Raw genomic sequence first — 21,992 nt, 5'->3', positions numbered from 1 at the left:
ATGGAGCGTTACAGATTAAGGAAGAGAAGTAAATCTTATGAGGAAATAGAAGTATCTCAAGTTTAACTAGTTGGTTCTTTTAAAATTGCCTTCCAGCCAAAAGCTGAATATTACATCCATCAAAAGTATTCCAGTGTGTGAACTGATATGAATTTTTTCTTCCCTTACAAGTTGTCTCATTCTTTCAAAAGCATAGATTAACATATGCTCTGCAGCAAGACCTTCCCCAAAAGATGATGGCATGTTCAGCAAAACAAGCATGATCTCTGATTGCAGTCGGAAAAACTCAGTTGGATTTATTATAACCCTGCTATGATCTATGAAGCAGAGTCCGGCTGCATTGAATGGTCCTCTCTGCTTATTTTTACCCAAAGTATGTTGTTGCCACTTTGGGGAACATGGACAAAGAGGTACATAGAAGTTACTGCTCACTGATCCTTAAATGATGAACCCAAAATACCACTCCTGGAAGGAAGATATTTAAAAAATAAATAAATCACTATTTCAAACAATAACATGTACTAACTGAAGCTTGTTCCAGAGAACTTCAAGTTCCTAGAAATAAATACTTTAAGGGGGGAATGCTGAATTTTCAGTATTCTAATCCATGATTATGTTCATATCAGATCTCAGTCCCATGGTACATGGTATAGACTACACCATTCTCTGTATTATAAAGTAGAAATTAAAATATTCCTGTCATATGGCCAGGTGCCAGAGGTCATTGCCTTTTGAGTATGGGTAGCGAGAGAATCCTAGTTGTATTCAGCACAAAAGGCGGAAAACACATACTGCACTGGAACTCGGAAATTTTAATCCTGATATTTTACTACTGATTAGTTATAAGACCTTTCCAAAGTTACTTTTCAAGTCCTGGTTTCACCTTCAATCCTTTCTCTGTCTTCATAGATGATATTAGTGCAAGACTGTCTTGCCTGACAGCATGGTAACTCTTAGAACTAAGGCACTACAAATAAATGCTGGGCATCTCCACAGCTACACTCTGAATATTAAGTTCAAAAAATATTTAATATGTTGAGCTGGATTTCTTTTTGTCTGACTTGGCTTTTGCTAAAAGTAATGTCATATAAAGTATTTTAAGAGATTTCACACAGATAAAAAAAGGGAAAGAGAGAAGAAAATCAAAATGCTAGAATGAATACAATGAAATTAATGAGAACCTGAGATCAGCTGGGAAGGACCTCTGAGTATTGATATATTTTGTTATTTCAGCCAAGATACTGGTTTCATGCTGGCTAGAATTATGGCTCAAGATTTTAGTTGGACACTGTAAAAAGTGTTTGGTATTTTTTTATGTGCAACAAGTTCATACTGTATACTGTGAACAAGTATGAAAATAATCAAAGCAAATCACAAAGTTAATTTACTCCATACTAAGATACACTTTTTACAGCTACAAGATTCAAAAGCACAAAATTCCTGTGTGTGTAAGGCCTAATAAAAATGGAAGAATACATCGAAACCCACAGCTCCTACCTCAGGCAAACTCCCACTGGTGTTGGCACCTCATGCAATGCAGAGAAGAGTGCAGACACTTCAAACAAAATTGCCTGGAAAGGTTTGATTCATTCTCGCTTGATTAATTGAATGAGTATATTTTAAGTCAGTCTTGCAGCTCTTGCTCTTCTCAAGTTTGGAAACACATCATTAAAAATAAAGAAAGAGGTAACACAAGATCCTCTGCAAAGCTTAGACCGCAGAGTGTAATGACAATATTTTGAAGATTCAGACCTCAAAAAAAATTAGTGGCTTCCTCTAGAATTCTCTTTTAATATTAAAGTCCAGCTTTTAAACATCACACATTTCCTCCTATTTTAGAGAGTTGTGTTGAAGACCAGAGCTTTGACAATCAGTCAGCTTGAAATGGGCCTAGTCCTGTGCATACAGAGCAAAATAACAAAGCAGAGTGAGCCTTACTGAGGACGAGGAAAGGTGATGTTGCATGGATTTTGAAAGGGAAAAAAAAAGGCATTTTGTACGGGTAATAAAAAAATATACTTTTCTGTCCAAATACAGAAATATAGCTGTGGAGTTAGGATATTAACTTTAAAAAAAAAAGAGAAAGCAATCAGTGCTAGTGATGTAAGAAGAGATCTTTCACAACTGTTAGCAAAGTAAAGCTATTAAACAAACCTACTTTCCCAGCTACGACCTTTTCTTGTATCTGATAGACATTTTAAAAAGATTAGACAACAGTGGAAATTTTACACGCCCAAAACCAGATCTGAAGATTATTATTATTACGGTGGACCGAAGTAGCTGAGAGAAGTGTTGTTCAGATGCCTATAAGAGCGCATAGGAAGGCAACAACAGAAGCAACAGAGCAGCTCTGGCACATTCAAAGATGGGCATGAACAGAGTTGCAGATGCAAGTTGGGGAAACAGGGGCAGGACTGTGGGTTATAAGTGAGTGGGGATTTGTGGCAAGGGTGGGAAAGTGATGAAAGGGAGGGTGGTGCTTCATAGCAGAGGTGTAGGAGGGGAAATTTGGGATTATTGAGCAGGATGAGCAAGAAACATGGCCATCCTCACAAACTCAGGCTTGATCCCTTAGCACCTCACACGACTTCCAGAGTCCTAGCCTTTCCTGGGCCCTCTTTTTTTGCTGTCAGAAATACGGCAGCCTGAGCCAAAGTAAAGTGAAAAGGCAGTATAACAACTGTTCATTATTATGTGGCAAAATACGGAAAGTGAGAAATTTCTACTCAGCTACATACTGAGGGTTTGTGAATACAAGGATGAACAGCGTTTTCCTGATACCTTGTACCTGAACAAAGTGGAAAAAAAAGCACACTACATAGCCTTTCACCATTCCCACAAACTCCTTTACCTAAATTAGTTGTACTAAGCAAAGAAATCACACTATAAATATAATTAGTTACTTGGAACCTGATCTAAAGCCTAATGAAATCAGTAGCAAGCTTACAGAGAGAATGAGCTATAAAGAAAAATATTAGTTTGATTGCTGTGGGCAAAACTCTACTTTCAGATCTAAGCAGAGGATTCAGCTGTTTTACTCTGCAAGCAATGAGAAATATCTCCTTGATTCCAAAACTAAAACAAGAGAGCTAATTAATTCTAGAGCACCACAGTCATATACATTACTTCTTAGTATGCAGGAATCCAACAGTTTCTTTTTTAAGCAGTGATTTTTAAAAAGTATTTAATTTAAATGGTTGTGGTTCTTCTTTTCAGTAAACATAAGTGAAGGCATATATTGCGTTTAAATATAATACTCTAAAATCATGCATCTGGGTCAATCCTCTGCATGTAATCAGGATTATGAAAATTTACTTTTTCTTGCCTTATCTTTCTCAATAAATGGTCTACGTACACATGACTGAAAATGTATTCAGACATGGTCTTGCTAGTGTTCTTGTGTTTTAACTCACCAATTCTTTCTTCCCTGGAAATCTAACTAGATGTCTAATTCCATCAGTTGCTCTGGTAGCTAAGGAAAGTGCCAAATTTCTCAGCTGCACTGATGTTTTGAAAATAAAATTTTCAAGCCAGAGCATTTCAGTTGCAAGTTTTCTGCCCATTTTAATGACTCTCTTGGCTTTTGGTTGGAGAAGCCAAAAATCTAAATAGACTCAAAGGAATGGAAAAGGCTATATGAAAAAGCTTTCATGTATTTTCCTCCAAGATTTCACTCTCCTCAATCTTTCCAGCACTTTGAAGCAAGTTTCTTCAACCTCGGTTGTCAAAGCCTCCTTCATGCACTGTCCCACCCTCTGCTCCTCTCAGGCAATTCCCCAAAGGGGTCCTGAAGAGACAGGGCACATCTAGAGGCGATCCTGAAATCTGGCTACTCTGAAAATCTGACAAAGGAAAGCAGTCCCATCAGTCTGACTGCTCCGGTCTGTGGTGGGAAATAAATCGTCAAAGGCATAGGGGAATCCCTTTTGTTTCAAAAGTGCTTCTTCAAAGAAACAGCCATCCCTGCCTCTCTTTGAGGAAGGCACTGTGTGGGAGGCTCTGCAGGCCCTCCTACAATGCCAGGACTGAGAAGCCTGTCTTAAACTGTAGCTTAACTGAAAATGCACAGTCCAGATAAAATGCAAAGGCACAAAGAGTAAATAAAGAAGTAGTCAATGCTAAGCAAAGTGTGGGCTGAGGAATTCTGCCTCCTAAGGAGGTGACAGTCAAATGAAGCTGGCTCATCATGTGTGTCAAAGGCAGCATCAGACAGGTAAATAGCAATTCTACACTTCCCTCCTACTCTAAAATTCCACTCTTAAAACGCAGGGTATTTTAGGAAGCTTCCTGCTGACAGGCACATCCTGCCTAGAATTACATTTTAATAGTTCCCCTTTTAGACAAACATTTAATTTATACGTATACTATGCGCATGATATTCCTATGTAGTCCCGAGGAGGTGCAAAACATGCAAAACAGAAAGGGTGGCAATGAAAAGAAATAACCATCTTATTTTCACTGATGAGTTTACAGATAAAGTAGCAAACTATTTACTCCATTTCCAGTTCACTATGTTAAATAAAGGCTAACAGAGGTGACATCTTCCACTCCATGTTCTTGGAATTTTGGACATCAATCTATGAAGTGTCCTAAGATGATTCCTTAGATGAAGCAGAACCTCCATACAAATTTAATTTGGATTAGCAATAGTATCAGTATATTACATTGCAGCTAATACTACACAGATGACTTCCCAGACCTTTCTTGCTTTTCATTGAATCTTCAGGAATTGCCCATGTGATGCCTCTTGAAAAAAAAAAAAAAAAAAAAAAAGCAGGCTGCAGAGGAAGTTTTACCAAAGGCAAAAAGTACTTAAAAAAAAAGTAAAAAGCTAAAGTTGGATGCAGCGTCACAAACAACAACACGGATGGTTCTGAAGGAAACCCTGAATATCACCACTGGCTTTTAAAAACAGGAAGTTTTTAAAAAGTGATTATGTTAGGATATTTTAAACAGCAATTATGTTAGAGTTCTTTTTATTTGCCTTCAGCTTTCTGAGCTCTCTAAAACTGTGACAGCTCAGTAGAAAACACACACTGATATAGAAGTTTAAGAAAAACGTCCAATTTGAGCATCTGCTAACAGTGCTTGGCTGAGAAAGGGCATGGCCAGTTTCCCAAGAGGGCTTACAGTGACTGCCAGCTCTGCTGGAAGTGCAGTAACGACCACCGCAGCTGCGGGAATACCACGCCTGCCAAAACATGCTGGCTTGAGCAACATCGCTCCTAAAACCTCTATTCTGTTGGTATTTTCTGAACTCCTTTAGCTCCTCTCCCTTAAGTGGTAAATTAGCCCAGCATCTTACTTCCACTGTACCAGACTCAAAAAAACACGCAATGACAACAACATAGTGAGAACCAAACAAAAATCTGAAATTGAGTCAGTAAAGATGAGGGAAGAGTTAATTAAGTGGATAGAAATGTAAGCAGCTTGATACCATGCAGTTTGACTGACAGTGTATCTAAAATCTCATCCTACCTAATATTTAGCAAGATCGTTAAGATTTGCCCTTGGATTAATGCATCATGGAAAAGGACCATCGAAATATGGTGTTAACCAGCTAAAGGTTCCCAGAAAGAGATGCAGAAGAAATAGCAAAACTTGGCATACCATTCAGTGTAAGTCCATAAACAAGTCAACAACTTAGTATCTCAGAGACCTGGGCTCAGCTGTAAAGACGTGTGCCAGACTTTTTACCATTGTAGCACTGTTGACAAGAGAGAGAGAAAGGCCAGGTTGCAGGAGGATAAGGGTTAGAGAACATGTCATTACCAAGAACTGTGAATTTATGCGATGCTCAAAACCTGTACTCCTACATGTAACTTTGTAACATATATCTCTGCATGAAAGTGGCCGGTATGCATAAAGTACGGTGAAGAAGGGAAATACAGAGATATGGTACAGCAAATGTAATTAAATTGCATCAGTCCATCAGGTCAGAGTGCAAGTCCCTGGAGAGAAGCACCAAGTAGCCTTTGCTCTCCATCCTGTCTGACTTCAGTGACTGAGATGGGACAAATTCACCTATCTACTATTCAATCAGCAGGTCTTACATCAAAACCACTCTGGACTTCACAGGATCCCACTTGGCCGTATATGATTAACTCAAGTCACAGATTGCAAATGAAAACAGCAACTAGTAAAACATCTTCTAGAAGCTCCCTGCCTGAAGATACTATCTTGTCTAACCACATATGTTGAAGGAAAAGTCCCCCCAGCATTCCCGTGTTGCAGAGCCAGTCCCCATAGCACAGGAAAGGTTGAGTGCTGAAGTGTACCACAGGATTCAGGATTACTCAAACACCACAGACGCCAGTCATGTCTGAGGCTCACATCTACAAAGGAAACACAGGGAATTTCGTTACCTGCTGATAATTACCTTTTTTGCTTCGTGTTTTCTCAGTATCTTGCTTTTGCCTCTAACCTTTTCTCCTCCTCCATTTACTCTTTTATTCTTTTACTCATGTGCCTCTATGGACTCACAGCATCCTTCCATGTAATACAAAGCTCCTTTATAGTGGTTTTCTTCTTCGCAGTCTTACTTAAAGACAGCGTGGTAGAGATAAAGAGGGTCTTACACTAACTTTGCTGGCCAGCTTATTCGCTGTATGGCGCTGTGCCTAGCTGACCCTGCTGCCTCTCTCAAAGGGACTTTTTTGAATAATTAAGACTACTAGGCCTGGTTACCTTGGCTGGCAAGCAACCGCACTTCAGTTCTGGTATTGCTGCCATTGCCACCTCCTTTCATATTCTACAGCAAAGAGCCAGGAAAAGCTGCCTTGTTAGAACAGGCCCATTATTGCAGGGGCTTCTCCTTCCCTCACTTCACAGAAGACAGTGATCGCCCAGCCTCAGTGTGGGCACTTCACCTCAGACGCCGTCACCTTTAAGCTGTACTTGGTACGTGTCTAGGGGACTCTGCCTCAGAACAAAACTGAGCTCCTCGAGGCAGGAGTTGTTTCTGTGTCCCTGTCACACCGTGAGGCCAGCCGACCACAGCATGGCACCTCGGAGGCACCAGCACCCAGCTTCCTGCGACACAGGCCAGCACCCTCTGGCACTGGATGCACTCGTGAACCAAACAGTCGGTGTCACAAATTAAATTATCTACAAAAAAAGTTAAAAAAAAATTAAAGATAAAATTTTAAAAAAGAAAAGAAGAAAAAAGAAAAAAAAAGAAAAGAAAATAAAAGGAAAGAAAATAAAAGGGGAAAAAGGAAAAAAAAAAGAAAAGAGAGGCAGGGCGGTCGGGCCGGCCGCTTACCCGAAGCGCGGGCACGCGGGTCGCTCCGCGGCCGCTCCTGAGGGCGGGCGGCCGTTGGCGAGGAGGCGGGGCCGTTGGCGAAGAGGCGGGGCCGTTGGCGAAGAGGCGGGGCCGTTGGCGAAGGGGCGGGCCCCGTTGCCCCGGCGACGCTTCCCTGCCCGTCCCTTCCCTTCCGTTCTCGCGAGACGTGTGACGCCGCGCGGAGGGCGGGCGGCGCCGCCGTGACGTCGCGGCGCGGAAGCGGCCGCCGTGTTTACCGGCCGCCGGCGCGGGGCGGGCGGCGGCACCGCGAGCGGCCCCCCCCGCGCCCATGTGCCCGCAGCCGCCGCCCTCCATGGAGGTGATGGAGGGGCCCCTCAACCTGGTGAGCCGCGGCCGTTACTGGAGGGGGGAGGCGCGCGGCCGTTGGGCAGTGGCGCGGGACATGCCCGGGCCTGCCCGCTGGGCGGCGACGGAGACGGCGGCCGCCGTATGGGGCGCAGGAGCCACCCGGGAAACGAAACAGGTCCCCGTGACCCCTTCCCCTTCGGCGCCGAGTAGCGGCCGGGGCGAGGCGGCGCTGGGGAGGGTTGCGGCCGGCCCCGGCCCGCGCACGGGGACACAGCGGGGTTGGCGGGAGACGCGGGCGGTCTGGCGGGACTTACCCACGCGCGTGCAGGGGTTTGTGCGGCGCAGCTGCGGCTACAGGGTCTTTTGGATTTGAAAGATGAGTTGCTTTAAAGTGTTAAAGTGCTAGTGACTCTGCTGAAATAAACCTGTGCTTAAATAAACCTGCTGCTTAAGTACAGGAGCTTCACAAAGACAACCAGATTCTGAACAGACTGAATCAAGTGGATCCTAACACACAGATGAGATCCAGATGCAAGAGCACTTGAACTACCTGGTGGGTCTGCCAGAGCTGTGTGACTCACACCAAGGCAGGGATAGACAGAGCCTTCCCTTGGACCGTCTTGAGTCCAGCAGTCCAGTCAGCCAGGAATTGCACAACCAGGTGGCAGCTGCAGTGCCCCCAGGAAGGCTTTTGATACAGAATTGGGTTGGACACTGCCACACAGGCTTTAGGAGCCTGCTGTCACTTCAGTTCTGTCAGAGCTCATCTGCTTCTGCTTGATGTCAACCTTGCCAACCCCTCGCCTGCTCCATACAGAGCCTGTTGGGTATTCCTGGCTTCTCTTGAGTTTACCATGGCAGTAGAGCAGGGAGAGGGGCTATTTAGATCTGAACTTGTGGTGCACAGCCACTCTGAGGCACATCATGCTGTCTCAGGCTGCATATTGAAGAGTTGAGTGAAATAAGCAGCCACAGGAGGTAGACAGTCCCTGCAGGTTGGTGACTTTATGTGTTTGATGTCAAATTTGGAAGATGACAACACCAGAGGAATAAAAAAAGGAGCTATTTACAGGCATTTTAGAAACCTTTGTAGAAGTAGATGATTAGAGGAAATGTTTAGTGTATGGACCTCTAAGGAGAGAGCGCCATAATTGAGGATTCATTGGTAAATGGCCAAAATTAGCCACTCAGTGGCAGTGCAGATTTTTGCCAGTTAGCTGCGTTTCTAACCAAGACCACTTACTAAGGATGGTAGGAATGCCAAGAGTGTGACTAAAGCCTGGCTTCAGCCTGAAGAGATGATGATTCTCTGACAATAGGAGTGTGCAGTTACCACACCTGTCTAGCACTGGGCTAAAAATAAGATCAAGACACTTCATGTCATGGATGATACAAGATGGCGGGGGGAAGTTACTTTATATAACCCTATACAGAAAGGCCATGAAACTGCCTGTGCATATGTTCCTATTCCATTTTTCTGAAATTACTATAGCCTAAATTACAAAAGTATTTCTGAAGTTCCCATACAGCGTAGCTATGAATCTGTATGGAAAAGTTATCTGTCCTTTCAGGTTGTACCAAGCACCCTGAAAACCCACAAGAGTTTGAATGGGCACAGTACCATGGTCAGAACAGTCCTACATTTTTAAAAATGTAAATAGGTGTAATTTACAGGGGTTTCCTCGAGTTCTCCCCTTCACAGTCCCTCTCTAATTGTGTTTGTCAGGTTTGCAATAACATTCAAGGAAGGTGCTAGTCTTTGTTATAATTAAGTTATTTATACTATCATTTGCTGCTGATTCCTCTCCAGAAACAAAACACCCCAAAAATCCTTTTACCTGAATCTCAATTCATATGAATTGTAAAGAACATGAATTCTTCTACAAATGCCAAGCTATTTGGAAGGGAAATTAAGAAAAAATAAAGGCATACAGACACACCCTAGTACATCGTTCTGTATACGATAAAAGTAAGGCTTATTTATCTGAACTTTGTGACTCTTGGAGTTAGTACAAGACATTTTCCTTCAGTATATCACTACTTGTTAATTTTAGTGAAATTAGCATTTTTAGTTAAGTATTTTCATCAGAATTTGCTATAGTTGTTTGTTGTTGCTCATCTTATCCTTTGGATATTGTTCTTTAGTTGCATATTTGAGCAGCAACTTTTACTTGAAGGCATGGGCAGTTCACCATTTTTCTGGGAGAGATAAACTAAAAAAAAATCCTTAATTTCACAGTGTCCTAATGTGTGTTTGTCTGTCAGTATGTAGCAGACCTACTATATCTAGTCAATTATTATTGCATTAATGGCTTTGAGTTACTGTTTATGTATTTGATTATTTGCCTAAACTGCCTAATTGAGGATGATAGCCTCCCATCCTTGTTGTGTTCTGCTGACATTTAATTACAATAGATTTATATCTTCTGAAAGATGCTTATCTCAAGACAATATTTTATCCTTATGTGTATGGGTATAAGGTAAGGCCTTAAACTATTGGTGATATTTCTTTTCCTTAATAACTTGTCTTCCCAATTTACTGATTTACTTTTATAGATGGCAAATGACAAATACTGATTTGTTTTCCAGATTTGCATTATAAAACTCTGCATCTAAACTCTGCATCTGCATCAGTATTTACCATTTAGCTGACATTTTAATAGTTGAATTTCAGGTCTAATGACTTCAGTGAGAAATGTTTTTAGAATTAATCCTTCAATCACACTCCCCCCCCCCCCCGCCTAAGTTATTCGTCTGCATGTGTATACCTTCTTTGTCATTGTTGACAAAGAATAATCATTTTGAATGTTAACTCCTTATTTCTTTCTTTTAACCTTTCTTGGCTTGAGGCTAAAGTATAACTGCTGATTTGATTCTTCCTCTTGATTGTCTTCAAGATTTCCATTATATATAGAAATAATTCATTTAAGAATAAATTGAAACAACTTTTCCATCATCTGAGTTGTTAGAGCCTGGGAAAGCATTTTGGGGAAGCTTTGATACTTGAGCATCCATTTTGGCACTTCCTCTCCCCCCATAGTGCATTGTATGTTTGCAGACAAGAAACATCATCTAAGCTCGAAAGAGTGGGTTAAAGCTCTCATCCTGTTACTGAGAAGGAAGCCCGTTCTTCAACCCTACAAATGCCATAATTAGGTTATGCCTTGGAATTTAAAACTAGTATGGACCAAGTCCAGTCCTTGCAACTGCAGGCAGCCACACAGTGAATATTTAGTCCAAGTGAACATTTGTTTCACACATACTCTGGTGTCATTAACAAAGACAGTGCAACGTTCTTTGACTGATTTAGTGCAAAAGCACAGAGGCCAGTGTCACAAGAGGCCCTATAAAAGATCTGTTTCTAGCTGCCGGATGGGCGATTGCTCTCCTTCAACAATTATTTTAACCTTAGGTGCAGGAACAAGAGAGGTCAGCCAGACACCTGTGAAGCTTTTCCATACTTTTAAAGTACAGCCACACACAAATGACCACCAGAAGCTTGGAAATAGCACAGTAAAAAATAAAGACAAACAGTACATCAAGGAAGTTTCCTTTTTAATCCCTTCTTGAGGTTGATACTTAGTCCAACACCCAGAGCTTCGTAGCTCCGTGAATCCTATACTTTACCATTCCTTTTTTTAGTCTCCTTCCATAGGATATGTTCTGTGGAAACTTGCCACCTCTACTCTGCATTCTGCCTACAAAACCATAGCAATCACTATGGTTTAGAAGGCAACATTCAGAGATGGGTGAATATATATTACCTGTGACTCTTGAAATGTAAGGTGTCCAATTTGAAGAGTTATTTATTTTGATGAAAAGTAGAAACTACAGACTGGGGACAGGGCTGAGAAGAACACAGCAAGTGTTTATTGCAATTGCAGAATCTCGTGTAGTTAATGTTTTTAATATTAACAGTGTAAAACATTGGTAGTAACTATTCCAATGCAAGCCAGCCTATTGTCTACTTTAAGAAAAGGTTTAAAAAATGAGATGAATGCCATAACTATTTGAAGAGGGAATGATGGGTAGAATAAATATGCAATACATAGAGTGGGAAAGAAATTATGAAAGAGGAGAAAAGCTGAAAGCATCTATGAAATACTTTACCAGAGAGTGGAAGATTTAGATCACTTGCACCAATAAGTTTGAGACTTAATGCCAGCCTGTACCTCTGCTATTTTGAATGGAAAAACAGGATCATCATGTTACTCTGTGCTTAAAAACAAAAAATAAGCAAACAAAAGTAAAAGCCCCCCCCTCAAAAACACACAGCAAATGCTACCAAATCCTGTTCTACTTTCTTCCCCTGATTCTTCATCCTGTCACCCCCTCTCTTCCTCCAAGCTCATTTGGGAGATGCTATTTTACTCTTCCAATCTGAAGTTAGAAGAAAGGGACAGATGCACGCAATTCTGAGCTCAAGGCAGAAGAATCAAGCTCTTAAAGTTGCAGTAGTAGAAGTGGAAGAACCTCCTTCTACAGCAAGTTGTTCCTGATGTGAAGTGTTTTGCACCAGGGTGGTTGAAACCATAGCTCAGCTTTCCACATAACAGTGCAGTAATACTGCAATTCATTGCAGCAGAGGGATGGTGTAAGGTGCAAGTCCTCAGTGGTAGCAGAACATCTGTCTGGATAAAGTCACTGCAAATACTGAGGTGATGCAAAGGGCATTCAGCTGAACAGTCTGGTCAGCAATAGACTCATTACAAAAGCTCAACCATGTCATAGTTGGTCATGTTCTTAAATAGCAGTTACATCTCAAAACTTTTCTGCTGCACATAAAGCAATTTGCAGCAGCTCTGAGTCATGAACATCCTGTTCATCACTGGTATTAATGCAGTTTGAGTACCTAGCAGCAATATTTGTAAGGCCAACGTGACCCAGCAGGGTAAGTGCCCACCTGGCATTGAGACACAGGTTCAGGTGTGAGTAAGCATGCCTACCAGCATTTAAAGAGCAGAATGAGGGAGTCTCAGAGACACTTCAGAACTAAGCATACCTCTAGGATCCCAGGCTGGTTTTATTTATGAACAGGACAGTGGGACAGCTCTCATTCAGCTTATAACCTCCAGCTAGCAAGGCTTCTGCAGTGCAAGCTGCAGCACTGAGTATGAGCAGACACGTTACTGAAACAGCTGATAAATATAGGTACATGAAATGGCTCTAAAATGCAAACTGCGGCTTTAGTGCTTCTGTCATATTAAGTGGAGGTTCCCTTGCCACGAGGCATCCAGAAAAGGATACCTGATGTGAACCAGTGATACTTCACTGATGTGAAGTTGCAGGGGAGCAGCAGCTGCAGCTACACCTGTGTGGGACTGTGGGCTCCGCCTGGCTTGAACAGTGTAGTGCAAGTTGCTTTGGTTCCAGATCTCTTCATTACATTTCCATGGTGGGGAACTCTGACACTTTGTTGACCTAATTGCAATAGGTTTGGAACATGTGTAGTCAATTAATGATTCAGTGAGTTAATGCTGGTTGGCCAAGTCACAATAATTTGGTTGCTTGTCTGCCCATATACTTAGATTCCAAAGCTATTGTTTGCAGGGGAGTTGAACTTTAACATCTTTACAGTTCAAAGTGTCTAAAGAGTGCTGAATTGAGAATATGTTCTTACGAGAGCCCCGCATCCTTATTTTGCTTTACAGTTACACAAACCTGTAATTTATAGTTGAGTCATTGTTCTGTCCTTGCTAAGGACAGGCTTTCAAAAACAGAAATTTCAGCTAACTTGTGGCTAGTGGTATTGGCTGATTATCCACATTTGAAAAAAAAAAAAAAATAGAATCACTTATTTAACTTCATCTGATTGTAAAAGTTTCCCCACAAATACAGCAACTATTTTTAAGGTGACTTGCTCTTGTTACATAGCTACATAGTAGCTTTTTTTTTTTGTAGTGGCAAACACACTATTTCATTATTTTTTCCTTATAATGTAGCTCCCTGTAAATATTAACATTCTCCAAGATCCTTCTGAGTTTTGTTTATCATGATCACACTACAGTTGCATAGGTGGCTGTAGTTTATTCTTGGACTTCAGGAATCCTTGACTTCAAGGTCATGTTTTCCTGCTTGCATTCTTCCTTCATTCCCTTTTCCGCTGCACATGTGTGCATACACATACAAAGCTCATTGCCTGCTCAGGAGGGATTTAAACAGAAGCAGGGGGAAGGCAATGGTAACATCCCTTTGACACCCTTTCTGACCTGCTCCTATAAAAGTCCATATGGAAACAAAGCAAATCCCAAAGTAGATTCCTCACATCTCAAGAAAATCCTCTCGCCTTTGCTTAGTGGTATCAAAGCTTAGTTGTTGAGTCTTTCTGGCAAATTAACTAGTACCCCTCTAGCACAAAGCAGATGTCCTTAGCAGCCCTGGTTGTACTTGGGGCATTTATGGACTGTTACATTATACAGAACTTCCTTTACAGTCAGCTTTCCACAGGCCCCTCCCTTTGTAGGGGCCAGGTTTTCCCTGACTTCCTTTGTAACTTTATTAGTAAGCAAACCACTGTTATCTGCTTCACAATCATATTAAAAATATATAAGCTTCTACAGAGACCCCCCCCCCCCCCGCAATTAATAAAGACCACAAGCTTAACATTTCTCACAAGGCTTTGCCCAGTGAAGAGCTGTTCCCACTGGGGCAGCAAGAGAGATGTGCACCAGGCTGTCTCAGACACGGAAGGACTGCTACAAATTGCTTAGGGAAAGATAGTAGATTTCTTGTATTTGAAAATAATTAATGCAGATACACCTTCAAAATATTGTAGGACTAAGGATTTTTTGCTTGTTTGCTTTTCCTGTTAGTCTTCTTTCTGTAAGAGCTGGTATTGAACTGAAATTATACAGGAAAAGTCCCAGCTAGAGTGCTTCATTTTAGCTAGATAGAAACTGGTACAGCTTTTCCATAGCTTGAGGAAATAGTGGGCTTCCACATGGCCTGCTGCAGGTACATGAGCTTCTTGTTTACAGTGCATTAAAATAAGCTCTGTGTTAATTTTTGACCTGTTGAAGAAAATTCTAGGTAAAGAGATTATCTGCATTGCTGCTTTAGATAGTTGATTAATTTTTGATTCACTTGCTCAAAGGTTATATGAGTCACCAATTTTGATTAGCTGGGTAGAGAATAAAGTAGGATCATTCAAGATCATATCAGCACTAATTTAAAATAACTATCATCCCTTACTATTTTAGCTGCAAGGGGAAAGTTTAACTTACCCTTGACTTCTCTAGCTCATCCAGAGTGGCTCAAGGGATACAGTGTAACATCCGTGAACCCACTGAAAACCAAAAAAGCTAGAGGATCTTCAGGACCCTTTTTGCCTTGGCCATCCTTTGCTCACACCTGCTTCCTCTTAGGAGAGTCAAGTGGCTACACCTGTGGGTTTGCCGACTGGGAATTCCTGCCTGTCTGGATTGGGAGGGCCTTTTGAAGGTAGTTGTCAAACTACTTCCCCCCTCCATTTCCATAGCTCCTTAATAAATTGTAATTATTCTTACAACACATTCTGCAGAGATTTGCAACAATGCAAGTGAGAGAGGAAGGAGAAATCAGATATAGGGACCAACTGCAGTTATACAGCAGCTGCTTCTGTCATATCATGGCAGCAAAACCAAAGTCAAAGCAGTTCTACAGGAATCTGTTAGGAACCAGCTTAGCAGCTCCAGAATTGTTGTTGTAACCACCTTCTTTTAGCATGACATCAGGCCAGGAATAAACTTGAAAGCCCCTTTTTCGCTCTGTGATAGCACTGGTTCTTCCGTTGCCAGTTGTTGCAGGGGGGTACAGTCTACGCTGAGTTCAGAATAGATTTTCTAACAGTGGTTTGGATGCTGCGTGTGCCTAAATGTAACAGAGTGCTGAGAGTACACCCTCTGGCTAGGTTAGATGTGGAAGTTTGTCTGTGATATGTGGCATATTAAGCACCCAAATACCCACATGTTACAGATTCATTACTGGCTGCTGGGAAACAGCACCACCGTTTTCTTCAAATGGCTAGTGATGAATATTCTACCATGGAAATGGGAGAAATTCCTTGGTCTTTGCACAGTCAACTAATCAGAATAATCACTTGCAGGGTGGAATAAAAGAGTAAATATATCCTTGCCAAGTTGGCAGGAAAATGTACAAAATAAAGATTTTTTTCCCTTATGATCAACTGCAAAACATCAACTTTCTCAAATAAATCTATGCAAAAAGACTGATTTTTGATTCCTCTGCTGCTGTTTCCACTGGTGAAGCCTGCTGCTGTACATCGGAATAAGCCAGGCATCTGTGTGTTTTAATGTAACAGCAAGAAAGGAGTTTTGTCCTTACAATCAAGCAACCCTATATTTTATCTTTGTGTTAGCATCTTGTGGGTTTTTTGTTTGTTTGTTTTTTGGTTTGTTTGTTTCTGTTTGTTTATTTATGTTCTAGCCCAACTGCTTTAGACTCTCTTCAGCTTCTGAGACTTAATGGAGGATGGAAATAATTTAATTGATCAGTCAAGTAACAACCGATAGATTGTCCTCAAATGTTCTGCATATGCCTAAGTGATTCAAATAGGCTGGTGCTGCAACAGTGTAAAACATGAAAAACAGCCTTTGAAAATAACCAGTTTCAAGTTCTTATATGTAGAAACTAATAAATGGAGCCAAGCCTCTGGCTTGCCGAACTGCTTTATTAGATCTTCTTTCTCCAGATGCTCTCTGATTTCAGATTCTCTGATTGCTTAGACCTGCTTGGGCAACTTGCAAAAGAAGAGACAAATTTATTGAAAAATTGTTGTTCAAGGAACTAGCTCAGGTGTTTTTATACCCATGATGCAGCTAACTTGTAAATGGATGAGCTGCCATGAGTAATGAGGAATTGGCTCTGGACGAGTTGATACTCATTTGTTCATGCTCATGGGAAATAAGTTTATCTTTCTGGCATATGTCATTTGTAGCAGTCAATAAAAAGAGGCCATGAAGTAGATGATTTTCTGATAGTAAATCAGTTCTTCTGCTGAGATTGTTTAATCTCAGGGAAGCAGAAATGGGGACTGTTAACAATGCCATGAGGATAAACATTCCCAGAGTATTTGTTCTGAAGAATCAAGATGTGTTTTAGAACACTCAGTGCATTAAACCAGTTTTAGAAAAGCCAAATACCTAAATCCAGTGATGTTAGTGCTGGGATTGCTTAAGGATAAACGCTACCCAAAAGGGTATTTTCTGAAGAAATTAAACTCTTCTGCATTAAAAAATTCTCCACTTGTTACCTTATTTGCTTATATCAAATCCCAATCTATTTCCCCATTTGTGGTGTCAGAGCTACTAAAATTCTAGCAGAAAATTTAATTTACTGAGATATTGTAGATATTATGTCTGTTTGGAGGTAAATGATGACAAAGAAACTGATCTGAATTTTGAACTTTTTTTTTTAATGGATGTTAATGCAAGTATCGTATCAGTCCTGATAGAAGTGTATTACAGTATTTTTTTATGGCTTTTGATGCTTTCGCCAATATTGGGAGAGACAGAGAAAAGTGTAATTCCATAAATAAGGCCCACGGGAAGCCAGTCATCCTAACAGCTTAGGACATGGACAAATGGTCTCATTTTTATGTATGTATGCATATGTTTTATGTATTATCCTGGAATATGCTTAAGAAGCGAGTCAATGAATCTTGTATTAACCAAACATCTGAAGCCTGATACATTTATCTGGGTGAACAGGAAGAACAAAGTATTTGTATGGGTCAGAGCGTACGTACGCTTTCAGTTCCTGTTTCCTTTAAAAGTTAAGCCAGGTGGGGTCCAGCACAGAGAAACAGTAATTTTTAAAGACAGAGAAACAGCAAAAACCTCTGTCAGTTCTGTAAGCGCCTTGTGTTGTTTTATAGAGCTGGTTCCTGGCTCTTGTTACCCTTTTACTTGAAATTCAACATGCAGTCAAGCAGGCCTGGGCAGTGTGTGTTACTGACAGTCCTACCACTCAGCAGTCACAGTCATTCATAGCACACAGCTTGTCCTGGAGGAAGGACCACAATATCCCTGTCTCGTGGCAGTGCTGGAGAGCCTGGCGTTGGGGAGCGCGGCAGCGCTGGCTGTGCTCTCCTCTTCCCAGCGGAGCAGATGCAAACACCGCTCACTTGCATCAGCTGCTGGCTTCCAGCAACATGCTTAGTCTGCCCTAGCAGTCTATATGAGTGGCTTCCAAATGCTCGTATAGCCTTAACTGGTGTGCAGCAAGAACGTGGCGTTGCTACTCCTAACTGTGGGTTTGCATGTCATTTTAAAATTAATGTATGTTGTGAATTAAAAAAGAACAAGATCTTTTCCAACTTCTTCACGCAAGAGGTGAAGCCTCCTGTGCATGGGACAGCAGTCAGGTAGCTCAAAGGTGCAACATTTCATTTTCCAGCTACATCGTTCAAATATCTCACATTCTGCCAGGTAAAATGGTCCTAAATACTTAAAAGTTTCTCTTGGTTTCTGTAGTCTGTTGGTCTTCTTACACAAATACAGTGGATGGCTGTAAAGGCAAAGATGTACGTGCCGAGGAAGAGCTTCAGATGGATTTCACAGTGTTGCAAACACCGTCTTTGCTGCATTCGCAAAATTCATTTCTTACCTGTACAGTACATGCTCTTGTATGATGTATACTAAAGGCAGTATATAAAAGCTTGAGAACTGAAATTGATGCAGGATGCTTAGATGAGCCAAAGCTTTTGCTTTTGAAACAGAGGAGCTATTTGTGTGTTAACCCCCATTGATGTAATGCTCTTTTTAAGGCTCATCAGCAGAGCAGGAAAGCAGACCGTTTGCTGGCAGCAGGAAAATATGAAGAAGCAATTTCTTGTCACAAAAAAGCTGCTGGTGAGTAGGTATTTCTCACATTCCAGCTTTTCAAATCACTTTCTAGATTCACCTGCTTCATATAAATAAAGTACCTAGTAACTTGCAGAGTACTATTTTTATTCTTAAAATGTGAATTCATTTTTCAGTCCAGATCAAAGTCCCATTTGGAAATCTGTTCTCTAATACGAATAGCTACTGCCAGAAATTTCCAAAGTTGTTTTTTTGGGGGATAGCTGTCACTGGCAGTTCTAGACTCAAGATAAACCCAGCACCTTATGTCATGGAAAAATTGCAGATGCAAACCTGGTTTCACTTCACTTTACACTTCATCTTTTCTTGGCTTCTTTCATACCTTTAGTAACTTCTTTCTCTGTTGATGAAGGAAACACTTAGACACTTTTTTTTAAGTAAAGGGTTTATTTACTTCGATTTTCTAATGTCTCAGTCAAGAAAACTTATATGTTGCTAAAGGGGAACATATAGGGGCAGTCAGCTCAGCTCCTGTAGAAGTCACACAAAAGAACAGATTACACTGGAGGCCTTGGCACTGCAGGTGACAGCCCTCCCTTAACTGAGGTTTTGTTCTTCTACCTGTGCATGTAACGAGTCACAGTTAATTATTTGTGCTGAAGTCCATGAACTGGCTGACAAAGTGCAGCAACCACTTGGCAGAAGAAGAAAGAGGATGTCTTAATTGGTGCAACAAGTAGGACATTTCCAGTGACAGGACTTGTATGGAGACAAAATAAGTGGTTACTGTGAACATTGTAACCTAGATACCAGGCATTCTTGCTTTCCATTCATAAATACTTAAAAAAAGTGAGAAACTTGTAATTTCTTTGGTATATATGAATACTGAGAGCAATGAGAGATGGCACTTAAGTTCTCTTTAGCTCTAATACACAGACTTTTCCTTTTTGTTCCTTCTTGGCACATACTAAAACAAACCAAAAAATTCATTGAATGTTTCTTGTTTTTCTTCAGTGGATGATTCTGCACCATTATATTATATCCTTCTGAATTTGATTAAGAATTTCTTAGCCCTCTTTTGTCATTTTCAGCACCAGCAAGATAGGTGCAAAGCCTCAAGTACTGCTCTAAGCAGCTTTTCTGATTTGGAGGGGAAGTTGATGAAGAAGTGGGTAACTCTGATGAAGGACAGCAGTCCAGGAACATAACTGAAAAAGCTTTGCTTCATAGTTTTGGCATATAATGAGAGAGGATTTTACTTACGTGCATGTTAAGGAAAAGCATTGCATTTTAGTGCTGACTGGTGTAGCTTTGCCACGTAGGGAAGTTGCTCTTCCTGGCATTTTCTGAAAACGGCTACCATCATACGGGGCTGGAGTCCTCCTCTGAAGACCAAATTGGAGCCACTTGAGCTGACAGGATGCAATGGCAAGGCTGTAGCATGTGTTAGATGATCCTATGGTAGTATTTTTATACTCTTGAAAAATAGAATGTGTTGCCAGCCCCTGTAATTTAGTGAAGGTTTTGCCTTTCTCCTGCTTCTTTTACCTAGCAGTTCAGAACATGTAAGGTCTGAAGTGTTTTCTTAGCTTTTAAGGAAATACTAAGGTTTTGTAACCCTGCCCTAAGTGTTTTTCTCTCCTGCAGCCTACCTGACAGAAGCCATGAAGCTGACCCAGTCCGAGCAGGTGAGAGCCACGTGCAGCGGCCTCCGCAATCAGCTCGCCCTTCTGGTTTCGTTCATCCTGAGCGGAGATGGCGGGAGCACAGCCCTGTGCCGTCCTCATTTGTTGCACAGAGCTGTGTGGGGTTGCAGTAGTGCAGCCTGCTCAGACCTTCCAGAGCAGCAGGCTTTGAGTTCAGACAATAGTAATACAGTCCCCGTCTCAACACTGATCTGACAGATCTGACATCTGCCTTTCCTGCCAAGGGTCATTCTTACAGAAAAAGGGCCACCTCTTTTCCAGGTGGTTCCTGTGAGTTATTAAATACCCCCTTTCCTTCAAATATGGCCACATCATTTTGGACCATATTAGGCATTGGGACACTTTTCTGCTTAGTGGTGCTGTTGATTAATATGTTAAAACCCAGTCCTTAATAATACCCCTAGTTACAATAAATCTAGGGGACATATCAGAATTTCTTTTGGATGGATTTAGCATCTGAATAACAAAAAGCCCCCCTTCGCCCCGGGACATGCTGTGATGCTGGTTCTGTAAACGTTTACGTGAACGAAACTTCACGTGCATGAATATGCAGCCGGATTAGGTACCACCTGCTGATTTGTTTACCCTTGCTCCTGCACAGGCACAGCTATCACTGGAATTACAAAGGGATAGTCACCTGAAACAGTTACTGCTCATCCAGGAGAGGTGGAAAAGGGCAAAGCGAGAGGAAAAGCTGAAGGCTCAGCAGCATGGTGACAAGGACGTAGCCACACACCTCCAGGCTTCCTGTAAGCCACCTGCTGAGGAGTCTGATGATCCAAACGTATTGGTTCCTGTTACTCAGAAATACAGCCCTTCTGCAGAGAAACATCTACAGAATATTCAGGGTGTCTTTGACAGGGACCCAGATACACTATTGTTTCTGCTTCAGAAAAAAAAAGAGTCATTGGAAGCATGTATTGGGAGTAAAGCTCCAAAAGATGACAAAACAATAATAGAAGAGCAGGCAACCAAAATTGCAGATTTGAAACGGCATATAGAATTTCTTGTAGCTGAAAATGAGAGATTAAGGAGAGAGAATAAGCAGTTAAAAGCAGAAAGAGCTAGACTCCAAAAATCTCCAGTAGAGAAGGAGTTGGATGTAGATGCCGACTTCGTAGAGAAGTCAGAGTTGTGGGGTCTGCAGCAACATTCAGAAGCCTCTTCAGCTGCGAGTTGGCAGAAGTTTGGAACAGCTGCTGGGAAGGCAAAGGACATTCCCATACCCAACCTTCCTCCCCTGGACATCCCGTCCCCGGAACTGCCTCTGCTGGAACTTTCTGAAGATATACTGAAAGGACTGATGAATAGTTAAAAAAAAACAACAGGAAAAGTGCTCATTGTAGTTATCCAAACTGAGAAAAGGGAAAACCACCAGGACAATGATGATGTGAGGGCAGAAACATGCAACACAATCGTACTGTTGGAGAAAAGGCATTAAAGCAACTTTGTTACTGTGAAATACACATCATATCTGATCTACTTCATGAAATTTAAAGATACCATAATTGGTATAAGATGATGAGCTCTTTAGTCTTTCTCCTAATGTTTCAAACCAAATGACTGCCTGGAGAATGTTTCCAATAACACAATCCTTCAGGGTTTTAAAGTATGCTATATGTAATAGTTATCTATAATGCCATAAATGATGGTGCAGAACTTAACTGTTATGGTTGCCAGTTGGCTGCCACTTCATATTGAAAAATGCTTTCTAGCATGAATTTAAACTGTGCATTTCATTATGCATAACTGTTAATTCAGATACGGTGCAATTTATACAGCTCCTAGATTGATTAATGTGCCACACTCTACTCTCCTGAGTAGGCTAACCTTAAGTCAGGAGAGAGAAACGTTTCCATTCTGTGAAGGAACCAACTTACTCATTCTGTT

At 41.3% G+C, this 21,992-nt stretch overlaps 1 protein-coding gene across 1 annotated transcript; it reads left to right on the top strand.

Moving 5' to 3' along the window:
- Positions 1–7,502: 7,502 nt before the first annotated feature.
- NRBF2 (nuclear receptor binding factor 2) lies at positions 7,503–21,435 on the top strand. Its single transcript, XM_088526321.1, has 4 exons — positions 7,503–7,628; positions 18,360–18,444; positions 20,044–20,084; positions 20,704–21,435. The coding sequence occupies exons 1-4, from the start codon at positions 7,575–7,577 to the stop codon at positions 21,415–21,417; spliced, it is 894 nt and encodes a 297-aa protein (XP_088382447.1). The 5' UTR covers positions 7,503–7,574; the 3' UTR covers positions 21,418–21,435.
- Positions 21,436–21,992: the final 557 nt, after the last annotated feature.

Source organism: Tinamus guttatus, unplaced genomic scaffold (assembly GCF_059628265.1).
Source record: "Tinamus guttatus ecotype Peru unplaced genomic scaffold, ASM5962826v1 Tinamus_guttatus_pri_ptg000246l, whole genome shotgun sequence".
NCBI lineage: Eukaryota > Metazoa > Chordata > Aves > Tinamiformes > Tinamidae > Tinamus > Tinamus guttatus.
The sequence above is the reverse complement of the archived record's forward strand: the minus strand, read 5'-3'. Positions and strand labels throughout refer to the sequence as shown.

Bases quoted from the DNA above. Each gene is read 5' to 3' on its own strand.
- NRBF2 (XM_088526321.1), top strand. From the start codon at position 7,575: ATGTGCCCGCAGCCGCCGCCCTCCATGGAGGTGATGGAGGGGCCCCTC. The intron at 7,629-18,359 runs GTGAGCCGCGGC...GCTCTTTTTAAG, and splicing joins TGGAGGGGCCCCTCAACCTG to GCTCATCAGCAGAGCAGGAA. The intron at 20,085-20,703 runs GTGAGAGCCACG...GCTCCTGCACAG, and splicing joins AGCTGACCCAGTCCGAGCAG to GCACAGCTATCACTGGAATT.